The sequence below is a fragment of the Tachysurus fulvidraco genome, chromosome 26 (genome assembly GCF_022655615.1).
Source record: "Tachysurus fulvidraco isolate hzauxx_2018 chromosome 26, HZAU_PFXX_2.0, whole genome shotgun sequence".
In the NCBI taxonomy this organism is placed as follows: Eukaryota; Metazoa; Chordata; class Actinopteri; order Siluriformes; family Bagridae; genus Tachysurus; species Tachysurus fulvidraco.
In genome coordinates, this window is record NC_062543.1 from 3,811,474 (window position 1) to 3,825,597 (window position 14,124).

At 38.6% G+C, this 14,124-nt stretch overlaps 1 protein-coding gene across 2 annotated transcripts; it reads left to right on the forward strand.

Moving 5' to 3' along the window:
- Positions 1 to 3,051: 3,051 nt before the first annotated feature.
- On the forward strand, positions 3,052 to 13,358 carry hnrpkl (heterogeneous nuclear ribonucleoprotein K, like). 2 transcript variants are annotated; one of them, XM_027144366.2, is made up of 16 exons: positions 3,052 to 3,200; positions 4,237 to 4,350; positions 4,855 to 4,952; positions 5,157 to 5,213; positions 6,140 to 6,183; positions 7,327 to 7,399; positions 7,557 to 7,670; positions 8,460 to 8,588; positions 8,688 to 8,998; positions 9,251 to 9,298; positions 9,639 to 9,678; positions 10,137 to 10,152; positions 10,398 to 10,430; positions 10,533 to 10,600; positions 10,694 to 10,863; positions 12,503 to 13,358. In XM_027144366.2, exons 2-16 carry the CDS (start codon positions 4,290 to 4,292, stop codon positions 12,531 to 12,533), a joined length of 1,293 nt encoding a protein of 430 aa, XP_027000167.1. In that variant the 5' UTR covers positions 3,052 to 3,200; positions 4,237 to 4,289; the 3' UTR covers positions 12,534 to 13,358. The 2 variants fall into 2 exon arrangements, with proteins under 2 accessions (XP_027000167.1, XP_027000176.1); XM_027144375.2 differs by having other exon boundaries at positions 9,645 to 9,678.
- Positions 13,359 to 14,124: the final 766 nt, after the last annotated feature.

Genomic DNA, 14,124 nt, shown 5'->3' on the forward strand with positions numbered 1-14,124 from the left:
ATAAATTAATTAATGTTAAAAATATACCAAATATTATGTACCAAATAATAATAAAATAGCATACAACCTACTAAAATAGATTAAGGTAAATACATAGAGATTTTTGTTTTTATCACCGTTTTTCTATCCTATGCCAATGTAAAATGTTGCATTTTTCTAACAATGAAATTTGTTTTTAAGTCAATAAAATATCTGTACAAAGAACCATAAAAAACAAACAAAAAAACAAAACAAAAAAAAAACACCCAGAAAATTGTCACATAGAGAATAAGTGAAATGAAAAGAAAAACATTATTGACTGAAATGCATTTTTATTTCTGTTTTATCTGTATAAAACTTTTTTAAATTTCATTATATATGAAGCAAATTTCATCATATATGAAGCACATAAAAAAATATGCCACACTAAACTGAACCGTTAAACTGACAGTGATGTTCATATAGTGTTCACTAAATCATGCTTAAATTGACAAAAATGCATGTAAATATTTCTGTAAGGCTTCAGAGTCTAACATTTAAATATTTTACTAAAAACATCCTCTGAATTACATCTACGGAAGAAGGAATTTCAAAATAATCCACTTTTAAAGAGAAAGCTTTTTTGTGTGTCTTTACAAATCGGTTTCAGTTCTTAGATGTAAAACGGCTTTTAAAAAAAAATCTGGTTTTCTTTTCTCTAAAAAAAAAAAATCTGGTATGGAGGACCTTCTTCAGAAATACACACTTTTAACCAAATAAAATGAGGTGTTTTTAACGGATTTTTACCACAAGAGGGCGGGGAAGATTATTACAGTATAGTTTTTCCACAGGTTTAGCTGTGTGTAGTCAAAATAAAAATAATAACAGTTCAGTTTCTCATCAACAAAATGGTGGTGCTGTTAAATGAATACTTATAAGGTATAAGCAGCATACAAATGAACGCTGAAGGTCTATATGACTTCTAACACTTTTTGTTAACATCCAGCACATCTTATTGTTTTTTATTTCTGTCTAAACAACCACAATTTTCATTGCATTAATAAACTCAATATCCATTTATAGCTCTGTTTAATTTTGGGGAACATCCATGAAAAACAAATCGGTATTTGTTATCACTTATGTTATTGCAGCTATAAACAGCCTTTCTCTCACCAGCCTTTCAACCTTGTAATAAGTCTTTATATATATATCAGAAGTGCTGATGTCCTCCGATGTGTATCTGCAGATTACCAGAAAGCAGATGCCCTTCTACAAGTGCTGGAGGGTGAAACACCAACATTTATAAAATTATATTGGCTCTTGGATGGAAATGCACAGTAGCTCAGATAGCTAATAAATAACACAATTCCTCTGAATATTTCAACAAATTCGCAGCTTTCTGTCTTCTATCATATCACAAATTGTGTAGTCTATGAGTAATTTAGAAACTATGAAATATAGAAATATTTATATATTCTATAAATTGTTTCGAACTATGAAATATAGAAATATTAAAGATATATGATAGAAATATTTATTTCTATATATACCATCCTGATATAATATCTATATATTAATAATAATATATTTTGAAATATAGAAATATTAAATATTCTATATGTCATATTTCTAATATTTATAGAAATATTAAAGATATCTTATCGAAATATTTAGATATTATATCAGGATGGTCTCAGCTACACTCTTCACTTATATATACAGACCACCCTGATTATCTGAGTAATATCTGCCACTGCATAAAAACAAGTGTCCCACACTGCATAAAAGCAGTGCCCACAAATAAGTGTAGAATTTTATAACTTCACACACTTATTTTTTTTATCTTTGTTAAAGAAAATATTAATATTATATATTATATTTAGAAAGCTGTTTACTCAATATTTAAAACGTTCAGTGTTCAAAATTACAAAAGTGTAAAATTTCGAAACCCGGTTTCCTGATTGTTGGCGGTCCATTTTTTATTTTCATAATTTTATCATATTCTGTAGTATCTGGCTTTATTAAGTATCTGCAAGGGCTATAGGTGGTGACTGGCTTACCTGCCAACCTAATATGATCACAAGGTTAGAACTGAACTGAACTGAAGGACAAAAAAATCCAGACAAACCAAGTCAGGATTTTATGAAGCGTTCTTAGGTTTAAAGAAATAGTGACGTGACGTGACATACGGCTAAGTACGGTGACCCATACTCAGAATTTGTTCTCTGCATTTAACCAATCCGAAGTGTGCACACACTCACACACCGTGAACACACACCCAGAGCAGTGGGCAGCCATTTATGCTGCGGTGCCCGGGGAGCAGTTGGGGGGTTCGGTGCCTTGCTCAAGCGCACCTCAGTCGTGGCCGGCCCGAGACTCGAACCCACAACCTTTTGGGTTACGAATCAGACTCTCTAACCATTAGGCCACGACTGCCCCTAAATAGATAAATAAATAAAGGATTAAAAAAGTTCTTATACTAGTCAATACTAGTCAGTCCAGAATTCACTGGCCTTACAGTCTGTTTATTCATTCATTTTCAGTAACCACTTTACCCTGTTAAAGGTCTGGATCTGTGTTGTTGTGCATTAAGGGTGTATTGGTGGCTCTGGGTTGTTGATTAAAGCGTCAGGGTTCAAGCCTCAGCCGTGCTAAACTGTCGTGCCCTTGAACAAGGCCCTTAACCCTCACTGATCCAGGGGTGCTATATCATGGCTGACTTTATGTTCTGACCCAAACCTTTAAAATTGGGATATGCAAAGACAGAATTTCACTGTTTAAATGTGTATGTGACAAAAATATAGGCTTCTGTTTATTTAGAGGACTGGTTGTGACCCTGCCCACAATAAAGCAGTAAGAAAATATAGACGATAAAGTTAATAAACGCTTTTTAGCTCTTGTTTTGTTCAAAATAGCACCATATATACTGTAGTGCTTGTGAAGCCTAATACAGGATTGCTAATGGTTGCTATGACTGCAAGGCTCCAGCCTATACTGTTAATGCAATTCAAGGGGGCGGGGCGTTTTTGGTGACAGACATTCGCACCAACCAATGGTTCGGCTTTAATAACGGTCTTGACCGTTTATCTGTCCAATCAGAATTTAAGATAGATTGACAATGACCAATCACAGCTTATGATAGACGGTTGTGTAAATATGCAATGAAATCGGGATAGAACGCGTAGTTCGATTTTTTGGGCCAAAATATCGAAGTGACGAGTGACGAGACGCGCCGTTAGCAGGTTTGTAACATGGCTGTGCGATTCAGACTTTCTCTCAATATGTAATAATTGTCAATAAACCAAAAGAACGCACTAGCTCTGCAGTACGGCGTATGAGAAGCTATTAGCAGGTAGCAATCCGTCGACATTTCATTAGCTAGCGAAAGGAAATGTGCAGCTTAGCCGGTTAGCTAACGTGTTAGCACGCTAAGCAAGCCACAAAATGGCGTTTGTGTTTTTTTTTTTTTCCCCAGCCCTTGTTAGCTAGCGTTAGCTAATTAACGACGTGACGTCTGGTTGCCAGGGCAACCGGGTACAATGTTTCTCAAGTTTCTCAAGCCTCTAATATGCTAAATCATTTCCATGTAGGAAAATGATGTTGCTCGTGTAGCTAACATGCTAACGCGAGCCATTTTGTCATTGAGCTACAAAGACGCTTCGGCGTCCATGACAATTTTTAGTTCTGGAAAAAAATTAAAATAAATGACGTGAACTCCATCGTTTGATATGTCTGTTGTACTGTTTTTTATTTTATTTGTGTTACTGAATTTAAAATGAGCTCCGTTTGGGTAACGCTATTAGCAGTAATGCTAACGCTAATGCTAACGCTGAGGTTAATACACACGCACCATTTTGAAAAAGTACAGTAGGCCTTGTTGCTCGGATGATAGCCAGTTGTTTTATATCTAAGTATTTGTTATATAATGTTCATGAGTAAAACCCTGTGACGTTTTGGTTTTGAATGTGTATAGACAACGTTGTCATGTTTGTTTTCCATTTAACCTGTTTTGTTTGAAGTTCCAGCTGAGATAGAAATGAATGTTTAGCATCATGTTTGTAATCCTACAACACATGATTTCTGATTCTACACCGACGTCCCATTAGTTACTTTCTTTGTGTCCTGTGTGTTGTTATCTTCAGTCAGCATGACACACCAAATGCAATACATCACTGGGTTGAAACTCCGACCAATACAGATCTGTCTCTGTTCTGATGGTGTATATGAGGTCCTGTGAGTGCTCAGAACAGCTGAACAGAGTTCTTTTCTGTCCCACAGCGTTTTCGCACGGAGAGGAGAACCCTTTCCTATTTTCTTCTTGATAGAAGACAATGGAGACAGAAATTGAACAGCAGGACGAAGAGACCACATTCAGCAACACTGACACTAACGGTAAGATTTAGCTTTCATGTTGGTGTCAGATTAAAAGGGTTCGAGTTCTTTGAGTGGTTAAACGCGGAATAGGAATAGGACGTTCAACAAGCCCAAATGGGTGAGCTAGTGTGGGCAGAATGAATGTGTTTGACGGCTGATCTTTCGTAAGAACTGTGTAGACGAATGGTAAGGAACTTAACAAGCCAGAGTTAACACTACTCTATCTGAACATGGTGTTAGATCAGATAAATATGATCTCTATTACCTATGTCAACTGCTCTATAAGGTTGCTTATCAGGTTATAAATAATCTAACGTTTTCCATTTAGCAGACGAATGCCAATGCTTTGGCAACAGCATGGAAAACCTGTCTCTTTTATTTATATATACTTTAAATGCTAAGTTACTGAGCACAGAATAAACATATTTTTTGTGTAATATATGAGTATGTTTTAAATATGAATAGTGTGAAAATAATAGCTCAGATTCTTGCATCATACATTTGACGTTTCACTGTTAACAGGTAAACGCCCTGCTGAGGACATGGACGAGGAACAGACCTTCAAACGCTCCCGTAACACAGACGAGATGGTGGAGCTAAGGGTGCTGCTACAGAGCAAAGTGAGTCATAGTGTTGTTTACACTTTCTTTGGGTTTTATTTTTCATTTACATTTTTTAATTGTCAACACCTTATAAGCTGTATTAACAGTTGTAGGGGAAATCATGCTGTTCTAATGTCTAGAGACTTCTAAAGCATCTAATTGAACATTTTTAAAATTCTAGACACATTTTATTTATTTATTTACTTGCTTACTTATTTACAGAATGCCGGTGCTGTGATTGGAAAAGGTGGAAAGAACATTAAAGCGCTTAGGACAGACGTGAGTATTTCTGGCTTTTAGAAAGGGCAGTCAATAAATTTCTATAAAAGCTGGGTGGAAGTTGCCTTCAGATCATCAGCGATCATGATTTCCAATTTTTTTTTTGTTGCCCCAAATTTTTACTAATCATCTTAATTTAATCTCAAAAGAATGCACTCTGATTTTATCATAAATTTCATAAATTAAACCTAATGATATAGCTGGATGTGTAAAGATGCTAATCACTTTGCATGCTACTCGACCCTAAACGGGAAATCTTGCTCTCCATAGATGGCTCACTGATGCAAACTACCTATAGGTTAGCTCATTTGGACAGACTCTCATGCTCTCTGACTGGAGCCTGAATGTGGGGTTTTAACATTTCAGTACTAAAGTACTCAATCTTAAGTCCTTCAGAGCATTCTGTCTCGCTCTCCCGGATAGGGATGTCATGGCCGGGCTATCCATTCTCTGCCAAAGCTTTAAAACAGATGTCTAGACTCTTGAGCTGACCCATAGTCTTAATTTCTTAAGTAACTTCTGTATTAGTTCTGTATCTAAACTGTCTTCAGATCTGTCCAGATCTGTTTCTTGTGCACTCGTTGCCAAGTCTCTTCAAAAAAAAAAAAAAAAAAATTTTTTTTAAACAATATAGTGAATATAGCTTTGTATTCAATTAAAATGTATTCCTTCTCCCCCTCTTCCCTCTCCTTTTACTTTTTTGTTTTGTTTTGTTTTTGGCCACCTTCCTCTGTTGCCCATGTTCTGGATCGACATGTCCCTCCTGCGTTGCCCACCTTGATGTTGGCCCAACCTCCGCCCCTGAACGCCCGCCCACCTGACACCCCGGTTGGCCCCATAATCGTGCCCCTCCCTAAACGGGCACCTTACTTGACAACATGTGATTGAATGCCCTTGCCCAATGCCAACCTCCACGACCAATGCAGTACAATGCCAGTGTATCAGTCCCAGACAGCAGTGGCCCAGAGCGGTATGTCCCACCAGTTATTGCCTCACTGCCTGATTAGAACAGAGAACACATGTCTTTGATAACCTTCTGTTTCATATTAACATTTTTTATACACATAGTATCGCCCCTTTTTAAGAAACATGTATTGTACCATTTGGTTTTTTATGTCTTCTCCCCTTCCCCCCAACACCCCATTCAGTATTTATTTGGGACCTTTTTTCTTTGAGATGTTTTATGAAGTTGGTGTTATGACGCACAAAAAAAAAAAAAAAACCTCAGGGAGAACTTTCCCTACTCAGTTTGAATGGAAGGAACACTGCTCGAATTGTTAAGATATTTCTTTGTTGTTGTTGCTGCTGTTGCTGTTCCTTGCTCTGATATTAACTATTAATTGTTTAAAAAAAAAAAGCCACATCTCATTCCTGTCTGTCTTTGTTGCCCACCATTGCACTGTTCTCAGCATCACTGTCTGACTTCAGCTGTCTCCCTTCTGTCTTCATCACTTGTCTTGTTGCCTCTGTTTCGTCCTTTACTGCCTCTTCTGTGGTCTTCTTTTCTTTTTTGTTTTCTTCTCAGGCCAGACAGCAGGTTCCTCCTCTGTCACCCTGCTCCAGCTCTACACTTCACCTCATGGGCTCCACTTGTAGTTTCCCTTGTTATTTTTGCCTTTGCTTCTCATTTTTGGGCTGATTTTTTTTTTATTTCCCCCCCCCTCAATTTTTTTCTATATAAAATTATCTTGCTCATCTTTCCTGGTGTACCATAACCCATTGGCTTGTTACTCCCCCCCCCCCCCCCCCAAACTGCTTCTCTCATTATCCTCTCAAAGATGAGGTATATAAAACCAGTAGCATTTTGTCATGGCTTGTTGCCCATCTCCTCAGGAGTTTTATTTGCTGAATGTATAAGGGTCCAATGCATGTCAGTGACTTGTATTTCAGTCCGTTGTGGGAGACCTAAAACATGTGTTCGGTTTTTATTCATTTATTTATATATATATTTTTTAATCATGCACTTTAAAAAAAAAAAAAAAAAAAAAAAATTCAAACAATTTTATTCTCAAAGCTCAGAGCTATTTTCTGTAATTATGTGGAAGTGAACCTGTATGTAAATTTCAACATCCTTTTGCCCTCGTCTTTCTATGCTTTCGCTTGGCCGGCATAGCATCCTGAGTGTGAGTGCAGATATAGAGACGATCGGAGAGATTCTTCTGAAGATCATCCCTACTCTTGAGGAGGTAAAGCTTGGAAGACAATCTACACGGAGACAGTAGAAATTCTTTGCATTTATCGACACGTATGTTACAGATGGGTGGGGTTGGGATTACAAGCTAGGCACACATTCGTTTTGCTTTTTTAAACATATTTGAGACTTGTTCTCCTTCTGTTTGACAGTACCAGCACTACAATGGGATAGACTTTGATTGTGAGCTTCGCTTGCTGATCCATCAGAGTTTGGCTGGAGGCATTATTGGTGTGAAAGGGGCCAAGATTAAGGAACTGAGAGAGGTAAGCTATACAAGTTCTCAACAGAAACAACTCATTTTGCATGTCATAGATCACGGCTATCCGAACTTGCATATCTGAAGGTTCCGTTGCTTAGAAAGGTCCAAATAAACAGCTATCAATACTGAACCGTGACAATATTTACCCTTTTTTTTTTTTTTTAACTGCTTAACCATTAGTAGTTAATTAGTGGCCAGAAATAAGCCTCAAAGCTTTTAAAAATAACTCGCTTTGTCAAATAGATTAGGAAGTAAGTATGTTCTTTAAATGATTGAATCTGTTAGTGTTTTAACAACTGAAACAAACTGAAACGTCTAAAACACTGAGCAAAAAGAAATAAATAATATGGACTTTGGTTAGCAATAGTCCAAACTACGTATGATGTGTAAATTAATAGCTGTGTAACATTTTGCATGTGGCAAAATTTCTCCTTATCAAAATATCAGAATATCTTGCTGTCTAAAAGTTCACGATGCACCGTCCTAGACCAATAGCCGTGAAAGCGAGACGTTTAGAAAACGGGCTAGAGTCAGATTGGAAATGACTAATAAAAAAAAAAGTAGTACAAGTTAGATTTTTTTTATGAAAAGGATGTTGTTAAAAATATCTTGTACCGAAAATAAAAACAAATTCATAACGTAACAGGATCACAAACTCTTATCTGTATCGCATTAATTGTGGTTTCTGTGTCACACTTCATCGACTGCCATACTGCATGAAAGTGTAATCAATGCAAGTAGCTTTGATTTTGATATTAACTCCATTTTTCTGCTGTCCGCTATCTTGTCTCAGAATACCCAGACGACCATTAAACTCTTCCAAGAGTGCTGCCCGCATTCGACAGACCGTGTGGTGTTAGTGGGAGGAAAACCTGACCGTGTGGTGGAGTGCATTAAGGTCATCCTAGAACTGACGTCAGAGGTACAATTACATGTTCCCGCTGATTTGATTTTGTAATCTGATGCAGGAGGCAATTTGGAAATCGGATCGTTTACACTCACACTCTCCCTTCCTTCTTAGGCACCTATTAAAGGCCGTGCTCAGCCCTATGACCCAAACTTCTACGATGAGACCTACGACTACGGCGGCTTCACCATGATGTTTGAGGAGAGAGGGCGACGTCCCATGGGAGGGTTCCCCATGCGTGGGCGAGGCAGTTTTGATCGTATGCCCCTCAGCCGTGGAGGACGCCCCATGCCCCCCTCTAGGCGCGACTACGATGATATGAGTCCCCGCCGTGGACCACCTCCACCTCCGTTAGGGAGAGGGGGCCGAGGTGGGAGCCGAGCCCGAAATCTGCCTCTTCCTCCTCCACCTCCTCCCAGAGGAGGGTAAAAAAAATTTAGCCTCATTCTTTAACCTATAAACAAAACAATGTTCTTATAATGAATTAAATCTAGAACTTGTTTCCTCCCCAGCCTGAATGTTCTGTGGTTCGATCTTGTTTAGTAGACTTTAACCCAGGGTTAAGAAGCATTTATCCCTCCTCATTTGTCAGTGTTCTGAGTCTAACTGCTCCATTTGTTTTTGTTCCATTCGGTTCTGTCCTTTGGCCGGCTTTGACAAGTTTTATTGTTTTGCAGAGGCGACCGGTTTTCCCACCATCACGGCAATCTAGACGACAGACCAAGGTAAGTTCTTTTGTGGATGACGTATCAGTGGGTATTTTTAGTCGGTTCAAACGATCTCATAAGCACTAAAGTAAAAAAACAGCTTGTCTCAGTTATGTCGGTTAGTATATTAGTACCACAGGCAACACGTGAACTGCTGACTCTTAATCCAAAATAACTCCGAATGAATAACAAACTATTCAGAACATTCACTTTTCATTTCGCTGGTATTTTTGGTTTAACTAATAAAGACCATGGCAGATAGGTAAACACAAATGATTTCAGTCTGTTACGTAGCACCTGAGTAGATGCGCCGTCTGAAAGAGCCACAGAATTTTAATTATTTCCTGTTTGCTCTAAGTGACAGAAGAGGAAGACCCGGAGATCGCTACGAAAGCATGGTAAGGCGAAAACCTGTTGTATGACCCTGCTTTATGTCACGCTGCGTGTGTGTGTGTGTGTGTGTGTGAAGGATGTGCAGTGTGTGGGGGTGTCAGGAAGGGCCAGTTTCGGAAAAGGGTTTGAGAAATCTGAGTGGAACTGCTTGTTCTGTCTGTGAAATGACAGGGTAATGGATGCATATGCTGTGCACGGCTTTGGCCTGCTGTTGCTAGGCAATGAATTTTTTGAATCACTTGTTGCCTTGGCAACCAAGGAACAGATAGATGTAGGTGAAAGCCATCACACTCACCAATGAACTCAGGGCAAAGCTGCAAGCGCAGAGCCTTTGTCAAGCGCTTTAATTTTTTTTTCTTTTTTTGTAAACGTATATGTGCACACGTATTTTTGATGCATGTATGTTGGAATAACTCTCTCTCTCTCTCTCTCTCTCTCTCTGCCTTTTTCTCTGATTAAATAGAGTGGAGGTGGATATGGTGAGTTGTTCAGCTTTACTCCCATAAGCATAATCTCTCTCTCTCTCTCTCTCTCTCTCTCTCTCTCCCACACACACTCAAGCACACTCAAGGTTACCCCTAATCAAACATGTCAGAACACGGCTCTCAGTAGCTGTAGTGTTCCCATTGCTTTCTGTTGCTCACATCTTTCTCTTATACATCTAATATCACGATAACCTTTCTCCCCCCCTCCCCCATTTCTTTCCCTTATCTGATCTCTGAAGACAACAACTCTTCTTGGGAACCCTTCCAGTCTGGTAGGTGTTCATCATGTATCTTTTTGTACAGACTCCATGAGAATAAAACCAAAAACAAAACAAAACGTCGGAACGAATTCACGCCTTAATCCGTTTCCACAGGTGGACGAGGCTCTTACGGCGACATCGGTGGTCCCGTCATCACAACACAAGTGACTATACCAAAAGATGTGAGTTTTCCCTAACCCTGTTTTTTACTCATCACACACACTGTACAGCCTTAACTGTGTGCACATGACCTAAACAACATCGTCCTGTGTTAGTTGGCCGGCTCCATCATCGGAAAAGGCGGACAGCGTATTAAGCAGATCCGTCATGAGTCTGGAGCCTCCATCAAAATCGATGAGCCTCTGGAAGGTTCGGAGGATCGTATCATCACCATCACAGGAACACAGGACCAGATTCAGAATGCTCAGTATCTACTGCAGAACAGGCAAGTTTACAGACTCAGCCTGACAGCAGGCTTTTCACACACTTACACACACACACACACACACTTTTTTTCATACTTCCAATACTTTTTTACAGTTTTTTTCTTTTTCTTCTCTGCATCCTAATTTATTATTTGAATACTCGAATGCTAATTGATTTGTGTTTCTAAATTTTAAGTGTAGTATCGCTTTGAGGTTATAAGTTGCTGAACAAATGAGAATTATCATTTTGAACGAGATGTAAATGTAGTATTTCGGTGTATTCCAACACCGTCGAGACCGTCACGTTACGTAACCAGAGCGAACGTGAAGCACGTGAAATTTAAATTAATCTAACATCAATTTAGACTGAATGCCAAGTGATGTTTAATTCACTATATATACACTCAGTACACGGGGTATAACGGGGTGCATGACTGTCAGGCGATGCAGAAAATATCGTCGTTCAATAATTCCTCAGTTAGCCCAAACATTGACGACGTGTTGAACCGATTGCTGTCGTTACAACAAACTCGCTGTGTCTTGTGAGGCAAATTTGGCAACACAGCGATGCACGTTTGAACTGAATTTATGCTTTGTGTTTGTTTTTGTTCCCTTTATAATTAAACAGTCAAGATGTAACGATAACTTTTAGACTAAATGCTCCTGTTTTTTTTTTATTTAGTCGCCGTGAACATGCAGCTAGTTATAAACTGTGTTTGTGACCTTTAATAAGCTACTAATTTGTGTGCTCTAACCTGCAAATACTTTAATGACACTTGTCTGCAAATGCTCTGCTCTTCTCTCTTTTTTGTTCTTTGGGGGGAAAAGCGGTGTCCGGATTATTCGAAACAAATCCAAACTAGCGCAGAACTCGGAGCCCAGGAGAGTGCAAGAAAGCTGGCCTGCTTCTGTGTGGAAGACTTGTGATTTTGTTGTTGTTAGTTAGATGAAGTGACAACAAATCACGGTCTGCCCCATAGCACAGGCCCAGGCTCATCTGCCCTCCTTCCCCCCTTTCCTGTTTCACTAACCCTGCCCTAACTTTCACGTCTGTTTCCTTTTAAACGACTTCTCTTGTGTGTCTGTGGAAGCTCGCTCTCCGTCTCGTGTACAAGCTCGACTCTGTTACTGTGCGTCAAGAAGCTGTTTTAGGATTTGTAATTAAATAACGTACAACATGGCAGGCTGCTGTAGGAATATCCGATTCCGCAGCAACGTGTCCTAAAGTGTTTTTATTCCTCTTATACCGAAGCGATTTGTCGACACTAACAACTTTTTTTTATTTATTATAGAATGACCTCTAACTTTTACCTGCTTGTAAATGAATGCTAATGCTTCGTTTTTATATGTTGCTCCTTTGGGATCTTTCTGTCAATCTGACCATTAGAAATTCAGTGAATTTATTATTTATTTTTGTAAATGACTGTGAATAATAAATGCTTATGTGTTTGGTGAAATATAAAGCAAATGTAAAAGGCTGACCCCGGAGACTCCTAGTCAAAAATCAGACCGGCTTTCTGTTTAAATGGAGCTTCTACAATACAAGCCCTTATTAATGAGCTGCTATGAATGCTGAATAAGTCCAGTTTAATATAATTCTGTAGGTTATTGTCATCTGTCTGATTGATGTGTGTGTGTGTGTGTGTGGTTCTCTTCCAGCGTGAAGCAGTACTCTGGCCGGTTCTTCTAGAGGACATCAAGCAAACACACAAACTGCCCTAGCCGTTTTCCTCGAGCTTCTTTTCCGAGTCTACATTCCTCTGCCTCTTCAGTAGACGTGTCCCTCGCCACTCTCCTAACACCTTAAAGTAAAGATTGCTGGGGTGGAAGAACAATCTTAAATTAGCAGATTGAATGGATCTCGAATTATTTTCCTTCTCTTCCCCTGTGCTTTGACTGCATTGATTAATTTTTTTTTTTTTTTTTTGTATTCTTTTTTTCCTGTGATTAGCAGAGCTGCTATGTAAACTCCATATTTAGCCTGAGCAGAGCTGCATGCCTGGTTTGTCTAACAATTCAGAATGTAATCTTTGGTCATTCTTTTTGTCTTTTTACTCCTTTTATTTCCCTCTTGCCAGTTTTGTCGTCTCTTTTTCAAAAAGTCGAAATGACGACATGTAAATGTCCAGCTGAGTTTTAAAATCTTTATTTAATGAATGTTTGGGTGGGGAGGACGGATGAAAATGAAGTTAAAGATGTTGATCAATTTTCCCTTTCCCCCAGTTTTGATCGATTGGATGTGGACTGACCGTAATCTCACTGATTTCAGGATCCGTTTAATCTCATCGATGCTTGTTTTATACGTCCGTTTCTACGATTTATCATCATTTGTAAACATTTTAGACTGGGTCTCTTCAAAATACTGATCATCTAGAGGGATTAAAAAAAAAACATCTGTAAAGGATTTTCATTGTTCTCATCCCATCAATGTTTTCTGGTTTCTATGTAGAATGTGCTGTGAGTCTAAGTAATAAAGTCTGTGCCACTTTTTATTAAAAATGCACTTCTATCTTTCCGCTAGTGTCGATTCACTTCACTTTTCAAACAGATGTGTTGGCGAAGGTATTACAATGGTCTCTTTTTTTTTGTCAACACGCTCGCTTTTGCACTCAAGCATGGACTATGCAGGTTTGTGCTGAATAGTTCTGTTCCTGTTTAAATGAGGAAGTGGTTTTGCTTTTAGTATTACACACGCACTGAAGGTGAAACAAAATAAAGGAATGAGTGCAAGCCAGCTATTTGTAAATTTGATTGCGGTGTTCCAGTGAAATGAAACACACACCGCCTGTGATCTGTGACACGAGAACAAGCTAGACCGAAAAGCAAAGCTCTCGTTACGTTGTCATTACATCACTCTATATCTTTTGTTTTTAAATATTGATATGCTGTAATAAATGAATTCAATTTCCCATTGCAATGCATTTTACATCATACAGTGTTCTGCTGTTATGCCACACTGAAATGCTATCACTGTCCAATGAAGGCCCTGAAAGCATTTTTCAGAAGGCAATACTGTCTATTGAAAAGAATGCCCTTAAAAGGCTTTTTTATTTTATTTATTGCAAGTTAATATGACTAAAATACCCACAGCTCATTTTTCAGGTCCAGCTAGTCTGATTCATGCCCATTTCCTGCCTTTTCGCCTATAAAAGACACACAAGATACTGACTAAGCGCGCCCCCTTGTGGAGAATCTCCACCATGATTATTTTTTTCTCTTAATATAAACATTTTTTTAGTAGTTCTTTGTGTAGTTAAGGTTTCATGGTAAATTGGCATAAA

Excerpts from the sequence above, each read along its gene's own strand:
- hnrpkl (XM_027144366.2), top strand. The coding sequence starts at position 4,290 with ATGGAGACAGAAATTGAACAGCAGGACGAAGAGACCACATTCAGCAAC. Across the intron at positions 8,999-9,250 it reads CCACCTCCTCCCAGAGGAGG|AGGCGACCGGTTTTCCCACC; the intron begins GTAAAAAAAATT and ends ATTGTTTTGCAG. Across the intron at positions 9,299-9,638 it reads AATCTAGACGACAGACCAAG|TGACAGAAGAGGAAGACCCG; the intron begins GTAAGTTCTTTT and ends GTTTGCTCTAAG.